The sequence below is a fragment of the Cryptomeria japonica genome, chromosome 8 (assembly GCF_030272615.1).
Source record: "Cryptomeria japonica chromosome 8, Sugi_1.0, whole genome shotgun sequence".
In the NCBI taxonomy this organism is placed as follows: Eukaryota; Viridiplantae; Streptophyta; class Pinopsida; order Cupressales; family Cupressaceae; genus Cryptomeria; species Cryptomeria japonica.
Genome location: NC_081412.1, coordinates 116,998,316 through 117,020,422, shown reverse-complemented (window position 1 = coordinate 117,020,422; position 22,107 = coordinate 116,998,316). Strand labels below are relative to the sequence as shown.

The following is a 22,107-nucleotide window of genomic DNA, read 5'->3' as shown; positions in this document are numbered from 1 at the left end:
AAAAAAACGCAAAAAAAACACGTGCGAAATCAATCGCGTGCAAAGAACAAATCCGCCAAAGATCACGAGCCACGAAGAGCGGGTGTTTCAAAACACAAGTCGAAAATAAAATCGAAAAATACGTCGCAATTTTCCCTGCAAATCCGTCACACAAAGCCCTCAAAAATTTGCCAACAAAAAACGAAAAATATTTCGCATTGTGGTTGCAAACCGACCAGAAACCCAACAGCAGAAAACAATCCTCAGAAAAAAAAAATATATATATATATATATATATTTAATATGTTTCCCACTCTGATACCATATTACGAAAACTAATTGGTAAAAACTTAAATGATTTATTTACAAACATCGAAAGATCTTATAGAGTTTACAAGGACGACGTTTCTAAAAAAGAAACAATCGTAAAAATAGAAAGAAGATAATATTACAAGATATTTACATAATTGACCATTAATAATAGGAATATAACATATTCTAACAAAACCTACACCAAATGAGAAAGACAAATGAAATGTTTTTCTATTTTAATGACCCATTTTTTGGGTTATCTTTCAATGCAACTCTACTATTTTTACATATTGTAAATTGCTAAATCAACTTATAATTATTTATATAGCAATTATGTGTCTATATTGCTTTTGAAGTAATGAAAAACTCCTCTAATAACTTAGAAAAGTGTGTTAAATATATGTGATGTGTTCTATATGAATGTTGTATCCAGCCGTATCCTTATTGGGGGTATTAAAAACTGGTCGTATCCGTATTTGATACTGTATCCGTATTTGTATCCATATCTGTGTCCATGCAACTTTGGAAAATATTAATCACTGGATAGGGAGAAATCAATTGTAAATCATAGAAGGTGAAAGATAAAATCAGCTAAAAAAGTTCATGATTTTTATGGGAAATGAATACCAACGGTTGTTTGCACCATAGCTTGCATACTACGCAAGTCACTGAGTACTTGCTATTTTTTTCACCCTAGAGTTTTATCTATGTTCACACACTGAGTTAATTTTCCAAGTTTTTTGAAAAAACTCGCCAAGTTTTTGGTGAGTACCCTCCAAGACTCACCCAAAAATCATCAAGTTCCATTTAACTCGGAAACATGTTAAAATTGAGGAAAAAAAAGTGGGTTAGAAATTGCAAAAACCTCGTTCCTTTGGCCTTTGCTTTTTAAAAAATTATGAAAATGCTTTTTATATTAATATGATAGCAGTGAGATTGTGTTCCACGCATCAGTTTTTTCAGAATAGGACCTGCTCGAGAGAATTGGTGTTTGGCTTAGGTTTGTTTTCTATTTGCATGTGTGTGTTATTTAATTATTATTATTTTCAGATTTAGACTGAATACTTCATAAAAAGGTTGTTTTGATTTAATTTCCAATGTGTTACAGCTCGGTATTTAGAATTATTTGCAGTAATCTCCTTCTAGTTTGAAAGTAGATTCAGTGTTTCCTTTGCTCTTATCACTTTCTACTTTCTTCCAATCTATCTGAGATCCCTAAATTAGATCAGATCTGCATTTCATACTCATATTTAAGAAGGAACTTGGGCTCTTGCATATTCTTTGTCCTAGCCAAAAACCAAACATCCCTAGAAACAAAACAATATTGAGCTGTGCTCAACAATCACGCTAATATACATCCCTCCCAACACAAGTCTCAAACCATTCGGATCTCTTCTCATATTAATAGAACATGTGCTTAAAAGATTTGTGCATGACAAACTTTTTAAAATCCACTACTGAACTCTGACTTTTTAAAAGCCAGTTCTGCAATCCATTCTCCAACAGCCAATTTATTTCACAAATACCACTAAAAAGACAACAGGTCCTCCATTACAAAAAGGAAGAAGGCTTAGATTAAAACCTATCACACTACAAACTAAAATAAACAACCAGAAATAAAACATGGACTGTACTATCTCTATTTTTCTAGACATTTCTAACAGTGAAAAACTAAACATAGGAGCATTTCCAAAAGGAGATGTTCAAAATAAGAATAAAAAGTAACCAGAGTTATCAGTTTGAGTTGCATAGTTATCAGATTAATGTTGAAATAATGTAGATAATTACATACATGGGGACATAAGACAATTCTTCATCTAACAAAGGATATAGGACAAACATACATTTTCAATTGACTGGCTCCTATCTGATGCAGTACAATCATCGCCTGAAAAAATTAATGAGCAAATTTGTTGTCCCAGCGCAGAGCAACATGCAGCCTCTTCTCCATTCCTTATACTTTCAAGCAAACCTTCCAAAGCCTAATCATGCATTATTCCAAAATAGAACACTTCAATTCAAATTATCTTCACTAGAACACAAAAGATCAAAATTATAACTTGACTTTTCAATTTAACAATGATTAAGTTAAGGCTAAAATTAACCAAGACAGCCCAAGTTACTACATGACTTGAAAAATAAAAATAATGCAAAATTATTTTATTTAGAATAAGGCATACAAAAAATCTTGAAAGAATCAATCCTAGTCTAACTAAATAACTATTAGAATATTTAATTATATTTTAGTCACCTACATTTAGTTCCTTGTTTAATGGTCATTTAGTTTTTTAGTTATTTAGCTTTTAAGCTTTATTTAGCATTTAGCTTTATCTTTTTAGTTAATTAGCTTTTAAGCTTTGTTTAGCGTTTAGCTTTTTAGTAGTTCACTTTAAACGACTTGTTCTTAATTTAGAATGTCGTCTTGTAATCTCTATATATACGCTTGTATATTGTTGAATAGATTATCCGATTATTGAATCATTCATTCAATTTATTTTTCATGGTATCAGAGCGGGTCGATGTGATTCTTTAAAGTTTGGCGAATTATTTAATAAAAAATCATGGCCTTCTTTCTGGAATATTTTCCAGATTTTTTTTAATTGTTTTTAAAAATAAAACAATTTTGCTTTTTTGAAGGCTTTTTTAGGGTTTCGAGGGTTTCTAGTTCGTGGGCGAATTTCTTTGTGCTGGGCAGCAGTTCATGTTTTTTTTAGCGTTCTGGAGATTTTCGGGCCTGCAACTTAGAGTTTTTTTGCAAATTGAAAAATTTCCTAAAATTTCTGCAATTTTTGACTAGGGTTTTGACCCTTCAGTTCAAGTCGAAATTTTATTTTGCTTGCAAATTCTTGGTGGTTTTTTGGAGACCTCAACTGGGTCGTCGTCAGATTTTTCTAGGTGCATCGTTTTCAGTGCCTCGATTTTTGAGCCGTCAGATCTGTATTTTGATTTTAGATTCTTGGTGGGTTTTTCGAGAGCTTTTTTGGGTTGATCTCAGATTTTTCTGGTTGCCTCGTTTTCCGTGCCTCAAATTTTGTGCCTTCCAAACCTCGAAATTAGAGAAAATTTAATTTCTGGGTTTCTTCCAAACCTCGAAATTCACGCTTTGGGATTCGTGTCAGAATTCTTCTCCAGGGTTTCAGATTTTTTGTGCAGCTGCTTCTATTCTGATTTTTGAATCAGATTCTTCTGTCTCATGCTTTCATTAGGTTGACCTCGTTCAACCTCCATTTTTGTGATGCAATATTTGACCAACATCATGTTGGAACACAAACATAAGTTCAACGGCTGCCACAACACCTGGAAACAGTGCATGTTCACAATATCTGAATATCGTTGCCTTGATCAGATTGATTTAGGCCAAACCTCGTCTTACAGGTCCCAAGGTTTTCACGATTTTTTCCTGAAAAATTGTCCGTCGGTTTTTTGATTTTGTCCACAAAAAATCATGGGAGGGTTTTTACGATTTTTTCCTCAAAAATTGTTCACAAGGTTTATAATTTTCCCTTAAAAATTATCTCATCTGTAATCCGCGATATTCACGTAAGATTTTAGTTATTTGGGTTTTACCATTTTTTCCACAAAAACGATGATTTGTAACCCTCAGATTTCTTGATTTTTTTATTTTCTCCTCAAAATCGTAAATTCTCTTTTCGAGGGTTCCTATTTCAGGGTTTGATGGTTTTTTCCTCAAAATCGTGCTTTGTTGCAGTTAGTTTAGGTTGCACCTGCCAGGGCGAACATCTGCAACCATGGTATCTTGCAGTCAATTTTGGAGTTGATACTCTTCTGCAAAAGGGTTTGCCGATTTTCCTCAAAATCATGGTTTCAGTTTTCAGTTTGGTTACCCAACGTTAGGTTGGATGGATTCTGGTATTCTTGGTCATTAACACTTTTCAGATCCAGGGAGGGTCTCCACTGCAGCAGAGTGTTCTTTTCATTTGTGATCAAAAGACCTGCAGTGTCTTCTGTAGGGTAGTTAGTAGATAGAATGACCATTAAGGGAGGGTATTAGAATATTTAATTATATTTTAGTCACCTATATTTAGTTCCTTGTTTAATGGTCATTTAGCTTTTTAGTTATTTAGCTTTTAAGCTTTATTTAACATTTAGCTTTATCTTTTTAGTTAATTAGCTTTTAAGCTTTGTTTAACGTTTAGCTTTTTAGTAGTTCACTTTAAACGACTTGTTCTTAATTTAGAACGTCATCTTGTAATCTCTATATATACGCTTGTATATTGTTGAATAGATTATCCGATTATTGAATCATTCATTCAATTTATTTTTCAATAACATCACAAGAAAAAATCAATTACCAGTTCAAACAATTCCTAGTGGTTTAGATTAAATAGAGTTAAGTTATTCTATATTTAAGAGTGTTTTGTTTGCAGAGTACCAAATTGCAATATTCCTCTGGCATCAACTTCATAGTTTTGTTGGGTTCCATAATTTTGGGACTCGCTGCTAGACCCATTGTCAGAGATGGATCAAAGCCAATGCATATATAAACTGGAAATAAATTTTGATGTTGGAAAAACTTAAGCTACCTATTTAATACAAAAGAATTGTCACAAGAATGCATGTACATTTGATCTGATAAATTATTATATACTTGCAAGATTACAAAGGCTATCAAGGAGAGACATCTTATGAAAATGTCAAAATACATCAACATCACATACTGGTGAGATTGTAAGGGTCTATCACCCCCTCTTCTCTATATAAGGGAACACAAAGAGCAGAATCGCTACATGCATATGCATGTGCATACCAATACATATGGGCATGTAGCACATACATGTATGCATTTGTTTCATATAAATGTGCATACACATGTGTCTCCTAATTCAGGATAAAAATGTAACTAACTTAACAGGCATATAAATAATAACAAGGTTGTGTAAGGACTGCATAAGCCCAACCACAGGACCATAACACCATCTAACTTCATCTACTAATGAAGTTCAATTATTGTAACCAAAAAACAGAACTTAATACGAACAAAGGATGTGCATGTGGATATAAAAAAGACAAAATTGATTTTGAACAAGCACACAGTGATTCTCATCTAAGGCGGGTCATGGAAAGCTTTTATGTGCTACAAACCACCCACAACAAAAAAACCTCTAAAAAGACTTCAGAGCTTATCCATTATTTTGGGCAGTCAAGGCAAGATGAGTGGAGTAACTTACACATCAATGATTTTATTTGCAATTTCTCAAGTTGAATCTAACAACAAGGTTCTGGTTGTTGGTGGATAGCTTCGGTTGGATCCTACAGGACCGACTTTGCCATCAAATGTGTGAAGGGCCTAATTGGCCTTACACATTTAATGTGTTCAATTCCTCAGTTTCGTCCTTTATAATGAAACGACTTGTTAATAAAAACACAACTAATAAACAGCCACCTTGGAAGTCGTGACCTTTGGCATGAGACCTGTTATTAGAAAGTCATGTTGATTAATATCATAGCCGACCTATGGAGAAGTCGTGTTGCTTGATTAAGACATGGTTGGATATATATAGATCGCCTCCTTCATTCTCCTTGGCAATTCGTATACATACAGATCAGATCGTCTTCTCCTTTGACAGCAACAACGATATCCTTCAGCACTTCGTGTTCCTCAAGCAGATCGACTTCATTCATTAGTGGTGTGCTCTCTTCCTCTAGGCGATTCATCCATCTAGAAGTTAGATCAAATAAGGATTCGTCTCCATTAAGCAGTCCTCACTTTTACAGCAGATCGAATTGGTTACAGCAGTCAAGGGTGAATCAATTACTTCAAAGACTGAAGTGAATCATTGGAAAATTACTTGTCATACTTGGAATAATAAATTATACTTCATTGCTGGGTTTTTCACCTTCAAGAGGAAGGTTTTCCCAGGATAATATATGTGCATTTGTGTGAATTATTATGTTATCTAATCTGATCATAAAACTTAACTTGGTATCAGAGCCATGGTGAAAGAAGATCGTGATCAGATTCTCTACAACTTCTAAGTATTCTCTCATCTCTCTCTCCTTCGAGTAGTATCTCTAAGTCTCGAAAATGAACGGTCTTAAAGTCGAAGATAGGCTTGAAGGTGCATCTAACTTCACCTCATGAAAGTTTAGAGTGCTCATTGCACCTGAAGCAAATGATCTTCTTCAATTTGTGGAGGAAATGGATTTATCCGAACCTGAAGATCATGAGGAGAAGCTTCAATTCAAGAAAAATGCCATCAAAGAAAAGAAGATATTAATCGACTCCGTGAGGGATCACTTGGTGCCTCTCATCTCCACGATGACAACTGCGAGAGATATGTTCAAGACCTTGGAAAATTTATATGAGATTAACAACGTGAGTAGAGCTCTTGCCTTGAGGCAGCAACTCCACCAAGTCAAGATGGCAAAGGGAGATTCAGTCATCACCTACTTCGTGAAAATTTCAGAATTGAGAGATCAACTAAGTGCAATTGGGGATCAAGTGATTGATAAAGACCTTGTTGTGCTAGCCTTGAATGGTCTGCCTCATTCATGGGAGCCATTTATCCAAAGCATAAGTGGAAGATCCAACTTACCTAAGTTTGATCGACTCCGTGTGGATTGTGTTCAAGAAGAATCAAGATTGACAGCTAGGGCAATTATCAAAAGCTCTCAAAATGAAGATACACATGTTCTTGCCACTCAATCTACCAAGAAACCTAAGAATTGGAAGAAGGGCAACTTCAAAAGGAATAGAGATCTGAAATCAGATTCAGCACCTAATTCTAGGAAGAAGAAGAAAGATCTCTCTCGCATCCAGTGTTTTAGGTGTGACAAGTTTGGTCACTTTGCAAAGGATTGTTTGACAAGACCAAATCATCAAGGAGCAAACATCAATGAAGTCTCATCTCAGAAGGAGGTTGAAGATAACTCCAATGGTTTTCTTTTCATATCAACATTATCAAGCAATGTTCCTACAAACAATGATACCTAGTTGATTGACAGTGGAGCCTCGAGACATATCACCAGCTATCGAGAGCACCTTTCTGATTTGGTGGAGGAGTCACATCTTCAAGTTATTATTGGGGTTGATGCACGCTATTCTGTAAGAGGATTTGGTGCCAAATCTCTAAACCTTGAATATGGAGTTTCTCTACACCTAAGTGATGTTTTGTTCGTGCCAGGGATCAAGAGAAACCTTGTGTCTATTTCAGCCTTGGAGGATAAGGGCTATCAAATTGCTTTTTCTGAAGGAGAAGTTCTTGCTTGGCCTAAGAACTCCAGCATCAAGACTGGTCGTGTGATCAGAAATCGACATGAGAGTTTGTATAAACTCTCCACTCTCCCTGTTCAAGCTCTTATTCATGATTCTTCCAGTTCCAGCAAACTTTGGCACAGAAGACTTGGACATCTTCACTTCAGGGCTCTTCCAACATTGAAGAAGATGGTAAAAGGTATTCCTAAACTTAATCATGTACATGATGGTACTTGTAAAGGTTGTGCTATGGGTAAAAATATTAAGAGTCCTTTTCATAGCAGTGAAAGTAGGTCTAAAGAAATACTAGATCTTGTACATTCAGATTTATGTGGTCCATTGTCAATTCCATCCCTAAGTGGATGTTTGTATTATGTAACTTTCATAGATGACTACTCTAGGAAGACTTGGATTTATTTCGTAAGGTCTAAAGGTCTGATGAAGTCCTAGGTAGGTTTAAAGAGTTTAAAGCTCAAGTCGAAAATTTATTTAGAAAGAGAATTAAAGTTTTAAGGTCTGATAATGGAGGTGAGTACACCTCGGGTAGCTTTCGTGATTTTTGTATTGAGGCAGGGATCAAGAGGGAGTTTTGTGTCCCCTACAACCCTCAACAAAATGGGGTTGCAGAAAGAAAGAACAGATCCATTGTTGAAGCTGCAAAAGCTATGATTCATGATCAAGACCTTCAAACTTTTCTCTGTGCAGAAGCCTCTAGAACAGCAGTATATGTTCAGGACCGATGTCCTCACCGGATATTGCAAATTATGACTCCTGAAGAAGCCTTTTCAGGGATCAAGCCTGATATCAGTCACCTGAGAATCTTTGGTTGTCGTATGTATGTTCATATTCCCAAGGACAAGAGGACCAAGTTGGAAACTTCTAGCAATAGAGGGATATTTGTGGGCTACAATGAAACCTCCAAAGCCTACCTATTTACATCTCTGGTCAAAAGCAAATAGAAGTAAGCAGGGATATCACATTTGAGGAAGATGTTGCATTCAAGAAATCAAAGGGTTCATGCATGGAGATAGATGATGAGACTCCTCAAGACATGGATGTTGATCATGCTCCTGAGATTCAGAGGGAGTCTACAACCACTGATGGGCCTAGAGATATTGTTGTGTCTCGAAAGAGACCTATTTGGGCAAGAAACACTTTGCAGGAGCATAATTGTTTGCCGCTCCTAGAGGCACATTCAGAGAAAGTAAAAGACCACAGAGATTCTCTAATTATGTTGCATTGATGTGTAATCTTATTGAGTCTGAACCTTCCAACGTAGAGGAAGCCTCAAAACAATAGGTTTGGAAAGATACAGTGGATGAGGAATATCAATCCATTCTCAAGAATAATGTGTGGGATATTGTGCCCAAACCGAAAGGGAAGTCTATTGTATCTTCCAAGTGGTTGTACAAGATTAAGCATGCAACTGATGGTAGCATTGAAAAGTACAAGGCTAGATTTATGGCTCGTGGCTTCTCTCAACAAGAGGGAATAGACTATGAAGAAACATTTGCTCCCGTTGCTCGCTATACTTCCATTAGAACCATCATTGCCATTACAGCAGCTAAGGGATGGAAGTTGCATCAAATGGATGTGAAGATTGCTTTTCTCAATGGTGTGATTGAAGAAGAGATCTACATCGAGTAACCCATAGTTTTAAAACTCGTGGACTCGCCACGGACTCACGAGTCCATGGGAGCCACGAGTCGACTCGCCAAGGACTCGCGAGGCGAGTCCTGGCGAGTCCATTTAAAAGACTCGCGAGTCTTTTGCAAGGACTCGCGCGAGTCTTTTGCATGGACTCACGAGTCTTTCAGATGGACTCGCGCGACCCAGAAAAAAAAGTCATGCAAGCTTTTAAAAATGGTTTTTTTAAAAAAAAATTGCCTTCATTTGGCATAACTGAGGGAGTGAAAAATAAAAGAAAAATAACACCCGACGCCTTTATAAATAATAAAACTATTTTTGGCCTCGCGACAGGAAGCGCACAAGGGGCGCTGCCCCTTGACCCCAACTTGGGGGCGCTGCCCCCAAACCCCCATCGAAAAATATAGGGGGAAACTGCACCGATGGAAGTAGGGAAAATTTGACCTCCGAGTCTGATTAGGCTCCATATAACAACATAATTGCATTGAAGAAATCTTGGTATTATACATTTTAGAGTTGAAAGTTTGAAACTATGAGTATGTGACATGTGTAATGTTTCAATTATGGCTCTTATGCTCTCTAAATGCATTAATTTCTTTATGCTTTTTTGTAAAACTACGGTTTTTCTTTTTGCCGAGTCCTGCCAAGTCTTTCACGAGTTTTTCACGAGTCTGAGTCCGAGTCCAAATTTTTGGTTTGCCGAGTCCGAGGCGAGTCCGAGATTTTCAACTATGGAGCAACCTGAGGGGTTCATGATTAATGGGAAAGAGTCTCATGTGTGTAAATTGAAGAAAGCCCTATATGGTCTTAAACAGGCTCCTCGGGTTTGGTATGAAAGAATTGACAGATACTTGGTGGGTTTGGGTTTTTGCAAGAATGATGTTGATCCAAACCTTTAGTTCAAGGTATTCAATGTGATATGTTGATCTTGGTACTTTATGTTGATGACCTATTTGTCACAGGAGAAGATCATCTCATTGATAGGTGCAAGGAGTTGACTTCAGAATTCGAGATGAAGGACTTAGGACTCATGCACTTCTTTCTAGGGTTGGAAGTTTGGCAGAGGCCCAATGAGATTATCCTTAAGTCAAGGAAAATACACCATCGATATCTTGAAAAGATTTGGAATGTCAGATTGTAAATCTATGTCTACACCAATGGAAACTAACTTGAAGAAATTGAGGGAAGCTGCAGCTAGTTCAGATCTTGTGGACCCTACAATGTACAAGCAATTGATTGGGTCATTGATGTATCTGGTTAACACTAGACCAGAGATTTGCTATGCAGTGAGTGCACTTAGCCAGTTCATGAGTGAACCTAGACAGATACATCTACTTGCAGCCAAGCATATCTTGAGATACTTGAGTGGCACAATTGGATATGGCTTGAAATACTCTTCCATTGTGGACCTGATACTTGAAGGATGTTCTGATTCTGATTGGGCAGGGAGTGTTACTGATCGGAAGAGCACCTCTGGTTGTTGCTTCAGCTTGGCATCTACTATGATTTCCTGGTGTAGTAGGAAGCAGTCTTCAGTGGCTCTGAGCACTGCAGAGGCAGAATACATTGCAGCATGTGTGGCTTCGTAAGCTCCTTGCAAGACTGTTTGGACAATCATTGGAGCCTACTACCATTCATTGTGATAACCAAAGCTATGTGAAGCTTTTAGTCAATCCAGTATTCCATGACAGAACAAAGCATGTTGAGATTCAATACCACTATATCAGAGATATGGTACAGAGGAATAATGTTCAGTTAAGATACATTTGTATTGAGGAACAGACGGCTGACATTCTCACCAAGCCTCTTGTGAAAGTAAAGTTTGTGCATTTTCGAGACAAGCTTGGAGTTGTGGAGAATGAAGCCCTTGCTGAGAGGGAGTCTCAGCATTAGTAATTACTTGATATGTATTATAATGCATTCTTCTCTGTGAGAGAAGTTTGAGTTGCAAGCCCTTGTTATGCATTCTTCTCTATGAGAGAAGTTTGAGGTATCAACCCTTGTTGTGCATTCTTCTCTGTGAGAGAAGTTTGAGGTTCCAGCCCTTGTTCCACCCTCTGTGAGTAGGTATGGTGGATCCACCCTCTACAAGTAGGTATGGTGGATGTCATGACTTTGCACTTGTGCGTATTTACTCTATGGGAGTTGCCATGGTGAAAGTCACTATGTCACTCAGTTATCAAGAAGGATTCCTCCCTAGCTAAGAGGGAGTGTTGATGGATAGCTTCGGTCGGATCCTACAGGGCCGACTTTGCCATCAAATGTGTGATGGGCCTAATCAGCCTTACACATTTAATATGTTCGATTCCTCATTTCCGTCCTTTGTAATGAAACGACTTGTTAATAAAAACACAACTAATAAGCGGCCACCTTGGAAGTCGTGACCTTTGGCATGAGACGTGTTATTGGAAAGTCATGTTGATTAATATCATAGCCGACTTATGGATAAGTTGTGTTGCTTGATTAAGACATGGTTGGATATATATAGATCACCTCCTTCATTCTCCTTGGCAATTCGTATACATACAGATCAGATCGTCTTCTCCTTTGACAGCAACAACGATATCCTTCAGCAGTTCATGTTCCTCAAGCAGATCGACTTCATTCATTAGTGGTGTGCTTTCTTCCTCTAGGTGATTCATCCATCTAGAAGTTAGATCGAATAAGGATTGGTCTCCATTAAGCAGTCCTCACTTCTACAGCAGATCGAATTGGTTACAGCAGTCAAGGGTGAATCAATTACTTCAAAGAGTGAAGTGAATCATTGTAAAATTACTTGTCATACTTGAATAATAAATTATACTTCATTGCTGGGTTTTTCACCTTCAAGAGGAAGGTTTTCCCAAGATAATATCTATGCATTTGTGTGAACTATTGTGTTATCTAATCTGATCATAAAACTTAATACTAGTGACATCCAAAGAAACCAGGGTTTACTTCCCATGCATTTGATGCATAGGCAAACCAACATGGGATGTCCTTTTTCCTGCTTTCAGAACACTTACCTCTAGAGATTGATAGCTGTATATGATGCATCCTTGCAAGTACTTATATATCAAGCAAGCAGAAGTATCTTGAAACTTTAAATTGAGTGTGGGAATAAAATACATCTAAATTTGCCATGCATAGTAACTCCAGTAAGTACTTTAAGATATTATCTAGCTGCTTACAAAATTACAAACAAAAAACTGAAAATACAAGCAAGCGTTTTCAAACATCTACATACAAGCACAAGTATTGTGAAATTATTAAGAGGAAGTTTTCAAATAAATCCTGACCTTGCATTCTATCCTGGATGTAGAATTACTGTTGCCCGGTTGCATGCCACGTTCTAAGAAATGTGCCTGAAGCCATGTTGGAAGCCAAGCCGAATCCTGTAAAAAATATGATATGCAATCATATAACAAGGCATGTAATGTCCCCACTTGAAAATAGAATTTAATAATAAATAATAATAATAAAATTTAAATATTAAAAATTAAATTAAAATATAAAAGAATATAATTAAATATAAATAATTAAAATTTAATCAAGTTAATGAATGGTCAAAAGACACGGAAGGAAAAGTTGTGACTCCCTCAACAATGAGATATAAAGGGAGAAGAGAACCTCATTTGAGAGGGGGATAATTTGGAAATGAGAAGTGCACATCTGATTGAAATAAGAAGTGCAGACCTGATTATGAAAGGTTACGTCCCTTTCAAAGGGCAGAAATGATGAAGAGTTGCACTCTTTCAAAAGGTGTTAATGGTGAAAGTGTGTGTCTCTTGCCAAAGGGCATGCATGATGAAGAGGTGTGACCTCTCCCTCACATCGAGAGATATAAAGGAAAGGAATCAAAGCATCGAGCAATATCACCATGGATTGGATCAGATCAGAAATGATATTAAGTTACAGGCAGTAGCATCTTTGTTCTTGGTGAGGAAAATATAGAGACTGCCAGCAAGACAGGAAGGAAAAAGTAAGGAGCAGTGACAGGTACCTTTTCTGAGTTAATATTAAATATAACAGTCAGCATCTTATATATATATTAAAATTCAATATGTACATTAATGAATATAAACCATTGTGGATAATCTTAATCAAATTGATGACCATTAATATGATATAAAATTGAAAAGGCAAATAATATACAATTATTCAAACAGCATTTTAATAACTACACACAACATCACTGTTGGACATAATATATGTACATATATCTGTTAATAAATCCAGAAGGAATAAAGCAAATCAAATTCAGATTGTATAAATTATAATACTGTAAATTTGCACAGTGCTAATATGGTGAGAAGTAGCCACGACAGAAAATAAATTATTCTGATACAAAGTAGTACTAACAGAAAGCATGAGACAGTAATGTAACATAATGTAATAGAATTGTAATGACTATGTCAAGTATAGTTAATTATCATAATGGGTTGAATTGAATAATAAATATAACTTAATTAGAATATCACAAATGGTTCATTGTATATGAGGGACTCTCTCTTAAGTATGCCACTCCATAGCAGATGCCTAACACCTGCCACATGGAGCCAAGAGGGGTGTAGCATCTGCTCTTGGGCTTAAGAGGGAAGGTCGTTGTGATGAGAGGGAACAGAGATAGGACACCTTACTGGGTATGCCACTCCATGATGGATGCTTAACACCTGCCACATGGAGCCAAGCGGGGTGTAGCATCTGCTCTTGGGCCTAGGGTGGAGGGTCTCTTGGACACCCTATCCAACCAGCCTACCCTAGTGCAATAAGAAATTGGATAATGAAGAATGGCAACTAACCTACAATCTGATTTTATCTAACAAATATAATGCTAATGGTAATTAATACATTAAAAATTTATATCATTCGATCTAATTCATTACATATGTTTCAGCTTATAAGTATTACTTCATTTATGTTCTCTAATTTTGTGTTGCAGGAAAACAGTATACAAAGGTACTCCCTTAATACTTAATTACCTGTTTCAGAATTGGGAAAATTTAAGATAATTTAGAGTATAGCTAATTAGGGGACATTACAAGGCACTACAAAGAATGCATTATTTGGTTAAAGAAACTTGTTTTCTATATTACCAGATTCATTCAACTAAGCCTGTTGTTTCATTTTCATAGGTAAGCCAAAGTCGGCTCAGTTTATATACATTCTGAGGTCATAATTTTGCAGTGTGCACAGAGAAATTTGTGTCCTCTTTTTCTATGGGCTCAAAAATTGTTATGAATGTACAAACTACTTATCACTTCTTTGCGTCTTGTTAGTCCACCCATAAGTTTTCCTTTTAAAAAAAAATATATTCCAATTTGCGGGTTGTCTTTTTGTGCCTTTTGTTCTATCGGGTCATTTGTTCTCTTCGTACTTGAACCGTTGAACTCTTTTTCAAAAGGTTCAAAGGTTCAAGGTTCAAAGCGTAGTGTTAAAAAAGAAAAAGTCAGTCGTTCCGGTCTTCGTCACCAAAATTTCAAACGTGTTCACTTGGTCTTCGGTCATTGAAGTTTTGAACCCATTGAACCTTGTGTTCAAGTGGTTCAAGGGTTCAAGGTTCAATAATGCCTTTGTAATGGGTCGCGGCAATGTATTGTTATATGACGAGCGCGGGTCTTTCTTTTTATGTTAAGTTGATATGCGGTCTTGAACCTTGAACCAAATTTCAAGCGGTTCAAGTGGTTCAAGGTTCACTTTAATTATTCCTTTTTCTCTGTCGCTCGTTCCCGATGTTGTTTATGTGCCAACTGTTACTGTTTTATTGCTTAAATGAACTTGAACCATTGAACCTCGTGTTCAAGTGGTTCAAGGTTCATAAGTTCTTTTCAAACTAATCCGAAAAGCTTTTTCGTGGAAACAAAAGCGGCGCGACAAGAAGGAATATTCCCTTATTCGGCTTTTTGAAATTCTAAATGTGGAAAGTAATCATGAAAATATCAAATTTCCTGTGCGGAAGTGATGGCTAATTAAGGTGGTGTCAGGTTTGTCATTTCACCATTACTCCACACGCTTGAAGTAAATCATGATGAAGCGTGTGCAGCCCAATTGATATTTGCCCGTTTGATTAAAGGAAGATGTATGAGTTTATTTCCATATTTAGGAAGGTCACAGTTGCCTAACTTCAATTAATTGGAGGCGCCGAAGGTAAATCCAACACTGTTCTCCAAAAGAATTTCCAGTTTTCATGGTGTTATCGAGTAAGTTCAGTTGTCTTCTCCTATGTTGTGTTTCTTTGTCCATTGAAGTTTTATCAGTATAGAAAAGGGGGAAGATCTGAAGAACTGTTGGGGTAGCATATTGTATTGTTGTTAGAATTTCTTGGTTAAGGGAATAGATTGTTAGAATGAGGCTTGTGCTGCCAAAGCTTGACCAAACCTCATGTTTAGTGAGTATCTTGCCGGAAATGGAAGACACCTCCTTAGTTCATGCAGATTTGGGGAATTTCCTTGAAAGGACTAAGAATCCTCAGGCCGGGTCACTAATGGAGAAGATAGTTAAGAGTGGTCTTGTGGAAGCTGTTGCATTTCCATTAGCCGCGTCGTGTCCAGATTTAGTGTTGGCTTGTATGAACAGATATGATTCTGAGAACAGATGTATCAGAACTAGTGATGGTGAAGTGTTAGTCCATATTAATAGGGAAACGGTGATGGCGACAATGGGAATTCCGCATAAAGTGGAGTATGAGGATTGGACCATTGGAAAATTCATACGCCTATTTCTCGGAGAAGAAGAGCAAGTACAGAAGTGTAATTGCAAGAAATTGGCTCTTGAGGGTTCAGAAAGGAGGATCCCGACTACCCAAACCCTTAACCAGAGAACACCTCATCACTGAGGTGCAGGACATTGTTGTGCTTTTAAACAGAATAAAAAGGAATTCACATTCCTTCTATTGGGAAAATTGGATGTACTTTTTCGTCCAAGTGGTTCTATCTAGTGACAGATTTCTGGATTGGTCTCAGGTAATTGCGGAGAGGCTGCACGAAGGGCTAAGCAACTTTGTGGGTATGAGTGGGTTTTACATGTCTTCTTACCTGTTTTATATTTTAGCCTACACAAAGGATTGGCCTGGATTACCCAATGAACCTTGGATTGATGGAATGAGGGTTTATGATTTTTACCCTTTGTTACAACAACAGAGATATGTTGACCAAATTGACAAATGGAATGGAGTCTTTGCGGGAAGATTGACCTTTGAACTCCAGGGTGATGCCAACAAGAGGATGTCCGCAGAGGCTATGGAGCTAGTGAGTATTTATGGAAGCTTCTTTATCCAGTTTCCACAGTTCACTTACATAAGGGTAGGTGGTTTTGAAGGCCAACCATTCAAATTGCCCAGGTAGGCCTTTGATAGCTTCGTACTTACAGAGGTGAGCAGGCAGCTAGCCCATATAGATAAAAGACTAGGGGCAAAGGGAGAATCCAGGGTGGTTTTTCCCGTTGAGCTTGGGTATTACAGCTGCAAATTGGTATCGGATGCTTTGAATCTAGAACTAGAGTTCAAAAGGATGACTCTGCAGCCATATGTAGCCAGGCGAAGATTTGACAACAAAGGTTATGCAAGGGAGAACCTTAACATAGACAGTCATTTCTGCCATGAACCCCAGATAGAAGATTATTGGGAAAATTGCAAGGATGAGCATGAAGTGAGAAAGACGCTGTGGTCAAGATTCGCTTTGCAGCAGATAGCTGTCTTGAGGCTCCCAATTAATACATCAGGTGTATTGGTAGATACAGAGGAAGATGTCCTGGACCCTGAGTTTGGTACTGAGATTGAAGGGAAACCGATTCTAGAAATTGACTGGAACAAAAAAGAAGATGATAGCATTCAAACAAGGACCTTCAATGTTGTCAAGAGAACAGAGAGATGGCTGAGGAAACTGAAATTCAAGGAGGGTTCTTCCATGTCACCACATGAATCAGGAAGTGATTCACACATCCTAGTTCAATCTCATGTTTTTACCACTAATAAAATTGTTGATATTGCAGGTGTCTCAAAGCCCGTTGTAGAGAAAATACAGCCAAGAAGGTCAGGAAGGTCGCCATCCAGTCTTACAGTTGCTCGAGTAACCCGGTCAAGAAGCAAGAAGAAGACTAGAGAGCCTATTCTGCAACAAGTTGTACTGGATTTAGACCCCAGTGAAGAGCCTAAACAAATAATGGACTCACAGGATCAAAGTGAACCTGGGATACAAGAAATGGATACAAATGAAGGGGTAGGAACTCAACAGGATCCCATGAATGCCCTGGTAATCGTTACCTCCCTAGATACACAAGTCACCTTGCCACCTAAAGGATCTACCAATGCTCCAAGATGGCTAGAAGCCGCCATTGGAAAGAAAAGGAGTGTGGTGCCGGTCACCATCCCATTGGAGGGCATGGTCAATAAATGCTTAGGAAAAGCATTAAAGCCTAAAAAGCTCAAAACACAAGCGATGCTCAATGTGGATGACACAACAAGACACTGGACAGCTGAAGTGGCCAAGCCCATTCCTGGGAGAGATGCAGATAAGACCACGGAGGAAGATTTTACTGTGGAGAAAATAGATTTGGGCATTGCATCAAGGGTCGTGGATGTAAAACATTTGGAATCTTCTACAAAGAGGATAATCTCCAGGACTTGGAAAGATGAAAAAGACAAGAGAGAAATGAAACAAATGGTCGCACAAATGGCAGAGTACATCAATGCTATTCATAATCCAAATCCTCAGCCATTGTCACAGATACCAGTGTCGTTTGATCCTAAGTCCCCAGCAAACCAGAAGATGTTTGAACAAGTTCAAAGGAACAGGGTAGTGACGGAGATGTTCAACAAATGGCTGGATCTAATAATTCAGCAAGGATCGGAATATATTACTAATCTGGTCAAGGTTTATAAAGATGCAGAAACTGTGAGTAAGGAACTTGAGCTGGAGACAGTCGCCTGGGAAAAGGAAAGGGTCAAGTGGGTAGCGGTTCTCGCACAAGTGAAGGATGTTCAGAGGTATGGATTGATGAAGTTCTTAGCTAAGAAACCAGTAGAGAACCTAGATGATAATGTGCTATATGTGTCAAAGAAAAACGTGGAATGGCACAACTCAATCATTGGGCAGGGTCATGAAGAATCCACTAAGCTACTCAGGGGACTGACTGATTTGATTGACACTATACAGAAGGACCTTAAATGTATTGATATCCAACTCATGAAGGAGGGAGAAAAGGTGATTGAGGAAGTTGCAGACATGATCAAAGTCTTTCAAGATAGAGTTCATTCCATTCAGACCACTAAATCTTTGACTACCAATGATTTTTCGAAAGTAGCAAGGATTAAATCAATGCTCATTGTCTGTTCAGATCACTTGGAGGTTCACAAGGCAAAGGTCACGCAGGTGAATATGGACAAGGAAGTGTGGAAGCAGAGGATCATACACATTGGCCTACCCTATTTCCAAGTTATCCTGAACTTTTCGACTGCACACCTTGAATGGCGAGGATCCGCGACAAAACAGGACAAGCCCGTAACTTCCTCAGTTGCGGAAGATGCTGCTTAGTTATGCTACAATGAAATGCCGGCTTTTCAGCGGCTATTAGTTTAGTTTTCTTTTGTTTCATATGAACGGTTTCTTTCACTGAGGTGAAAATAAATGTTATTTGTTAATTATGTAAAAACTATGGCCTGGTGGCTATTTAAGCTGAAAAGCTTGCTTTTGAATGGGTTCTAAACTGTGATTTTGGAAAAAATAGAAGAGTTTTTGATACGAATTGGGGAAAATGAAGTAATGACTGATTATTAATGAAATGATGAGACATCTTTGGATCTGTGCATTCTGAGATTCTTAATTCTTCTTAGGTTGTTATGTGGGCATAATTTAATCTGATAATCAGTTATCTCTGCATTTCCTTTGGGTTCATATTTATTATAGATTGTTGGATGACTCGCATGTTGTTAATCCGCTTGATCCCCCTTGCCCTGTGAGGCATGAGAGAGTCTCGATTAAGCTGCTAGTTTCTTGTGTTGAGTTCCCATTTTGTTTTGAATGTATGCTAATCAAAGTCTGTGAACTCTTCTTTGAGCAATTTCTCAAAAAAATTTAGGCGTTTATTTGTGCGGATGGATAAATGCTAAAGCCTTTTCAATACTTTCTGGTTAAAAGTGTTATAAAAAGAAATCAATTGTACAGTTAATTCATTGTAAATCATAGGAGGAGCTGCCCTCTAATGTAGAGGTTGAATTATCCTTAATTATTCCAACTGTTCGTATTTTTGTTTTGTTTCTAAAGGGGTAAAACGGAGTCACATTTTTGCTTAAGAAGTTAATAACTAAAGTTTCAAGAAGGAGACAAATCTGTTTACCAACACCTCTAGAACTCGTATAAGCATGACAAACATGTCTTGCCCTCTATTATTGAAGGCTGTAATAGTAGAAATAAACCTCATGTTAAACATCTTGCGTCGAGCACAAAGTTCTATTGAGCAGAGACTTGTTTCCAAGCTAAGTTATCGGTTCAGATTCAGGCTCGAGAATCCAATTTGCCAGTTCAGCAAAATTTTGAAAATAGGTTTTATGTTTATTTGGGTTCGTTACTACAAAAACAATATAAAAGTGTATCTATATATAATATTATTATACAATATAATATAATTATATATTATATATTTTATTATATAATATATAATAATATCATATATAGATATACAATATAATTATATAATATAATAGTATATTATATTATAACTTATTTGGGTGGGAGCTAAGACATGGAGTTATAATTCCAAGGATGGATATAATGCTATTATAAAGAAGCGACAATTTCATCAGACAGAGATTCCTATTCAGTTGTGTTGGAATAAAATGTGCCTTCCCAAAGCAGGGATCTTCTCTTGGGCAGCTCTGCAAGGTCAAATCCTCAGTGTCACAGCAGAGTGGTTCAGGAAAATTGGTTTTGAAGGACTATCTAGATGTGTCCTCTGTCAGAATAATGAGGAAACAGTCAATCACATCTTCTTGAGCTGTCCCTTCTCGTAGAAATGTTGAAGGTGGCTATGTGCTAAATTAGGATGGATAACTGCACTTCCCAATGACATTCTGAGTCTGTTTAAATGTTGGCCCTGGATGTATAAGTATTGTCTGTATGGTGGTCTTTAGGTTGCAGGCCCTTCTCTAGTTTTGTGAGAGCTTTGGAAGGAGAGAAACCATAGATTTTTTAGAGACAAGAAGATGGTATGGGGATCATTTATTCATAAGTTAAGGCAGCTATTGTGGAAGTGGTCAACTGCAGGATCGAAACTCATCCTTCGAAGGATCCTCAATTCACCAATTGGGATGGGAAAATTGGAGGACAGTGGCATGGCCTGAGGATCCAGCCTTTCTTTGGCAAGGGTGGGTTAGAGAGCAGAAGTGAAAGAGCTAATTGTGTTAGGAGTCCTCCCAAACTTGGGTGGTATAAGTTGAATTTTGATGGAGCCTCCCAGGGTAACCCCAGGGTCTCAGGGGCAGGTTGTGTTGTTCACCATTGGGATGGGACTATGGTGGCCAAATTGGCTAAGCCATTGGAGGAAGACACTAATAATATGGCAGAGTTCAAGGTCCTCACGGAACGTCTGCTTCTCTGCAAGGATTTTAAGATTCGAAAAATCGAAATTGAGGAGGATTCAGCAGTGCTGATTAATGCAGTTGGAACTGGTTCTACCCCAAATTGGAAACTTAATACTTTGCTTGGTAGAGCTTTAGATTTGCTTAAATTTTTTGAAGCTTTCACCATCAATCATATTTACAGAGAGGCATATTCTATTGCAGATCAATTGGCCAATATGGGGGCAGATGGGATCGAGTTTGGTCAATTGGGTCTGGCAGATTAGTCTATTTTTGTATCCTCAATAGAGATTGTCAAGGGGATGGAGCGTCAACTTTTTCAAGAGTCTCTTTCCTTTCAGTATTTTCTTTGACAGATAAGCAAGATATTTAGGACAAGTTGGCAACAATGGTGTGTCTTTTCAATCTAAGAGTTTCCTTGACAGATAAGAAAGCCCCTTTTTGAATTTTAAATCTCACATCTCGAGTTGGCCGTGGTCATTATTATCCATATCTTTGGCGGCGGATGAAATCATCAATAGCATGGTGATGAATGAATTCGTTTGGCTTGACTATACGGCAGCCTCTTTTGGGGGAAGAAGACTCTCGACAAATTTGGCCATTATGAAGTCATTAATGGCATTTTTTCTCGTGAAAACAGGACATAGGAGCAATTTTCTATATAATCAACCCCCGAGAGAATGTTTTTTCACTCTTTGTTATGAGCTTATCTTATAGTGTTCTTATGCATTCCCAGTTTAGATCTCATGGGTTCGCATATTAGATTGATGGCTAGCAAAAGGCAAATGTCATTTTGGGGGCTGGTGACTAATAAACACTTCAAAGAGGTGATGAATCACTCCCATAGATTAATTTTTTATGCAGTCAAGTGTATTCTGGGTGGGGAGTTTCTAAGAGCAGATCATAGATATAGGATAAATACAAACATCCCGACCATATTTCTTGCTGCTATTTTGATGGTGAGCAGAAAGTGGTGGCAGAGGAGTTGTGTAGGTGGATCTTCAATGCTGCCTTTTTGGGAGACCTCGACTGTATCATGCATAATATTAATGGGAATCTCACCATTCCTTATCCTATGCACCATTTTGTGGTGAAACATGCAAGGAAGGATGTCCCCAGATTCCCAGTGCTCTTGATATGGGATTTAGTGACATTTGACATTCGGAAGTCCATCATTCATAGGAGCTTGGATTTCCTGAAAAGGCTAATGGGCTTTCACACCGGATGTGGGTTTCCAGTAGAAGTTATTGGAGATGTTGTTGATGAAACTGTGGATTGGGTCTTGCAATTCAAACACAATGAAGGCCTAGATGGCCTAGGTAGCGAAGACTCTAGTGAGGAGGAGGAGGCAAGGATTCAGAGGAGCAAGGGCGTCTTCTAGTGGCAGCTGTGGGCATTCTTC

The 22,107-nt window shown here is 37.8% G+C and overlaps 1 protein-coding gene across 9 annotated transcripts in view; it reads right to left on the bottom strand.

Annotated features, from left to right (window-relative positions):
• The window catches only part of LOC131031267 (uncharacterized), a 183,793-nt gene that overhangs the window by 140,922 nt on the left and 20,764 nt on the right, over positions 1-22,107 (bottom strand). For 8 of the 9 annotated variants that reach the window (XM_059209689.1, XM_059209688.1, XM_059209686.1 and 5 more), the window contains exons 2-3: positions 12,433-12,528; positions 2,136-2,273 (exon numbers count right to left, since the gene is read on the bottom strand). In XM_059209689.1, the coding sequence (XP_059065672.1) occupies positions 2,136-2,273; positions 12,433-12,528 (234 nt within the window). The remainder of the gene's footprint in view (positions 1-2,135; positions 2,274-12,432; positions 12,529-22,107) is intronic. The other variant, XM_059209685.1, reaches the window with a different exon arrangement.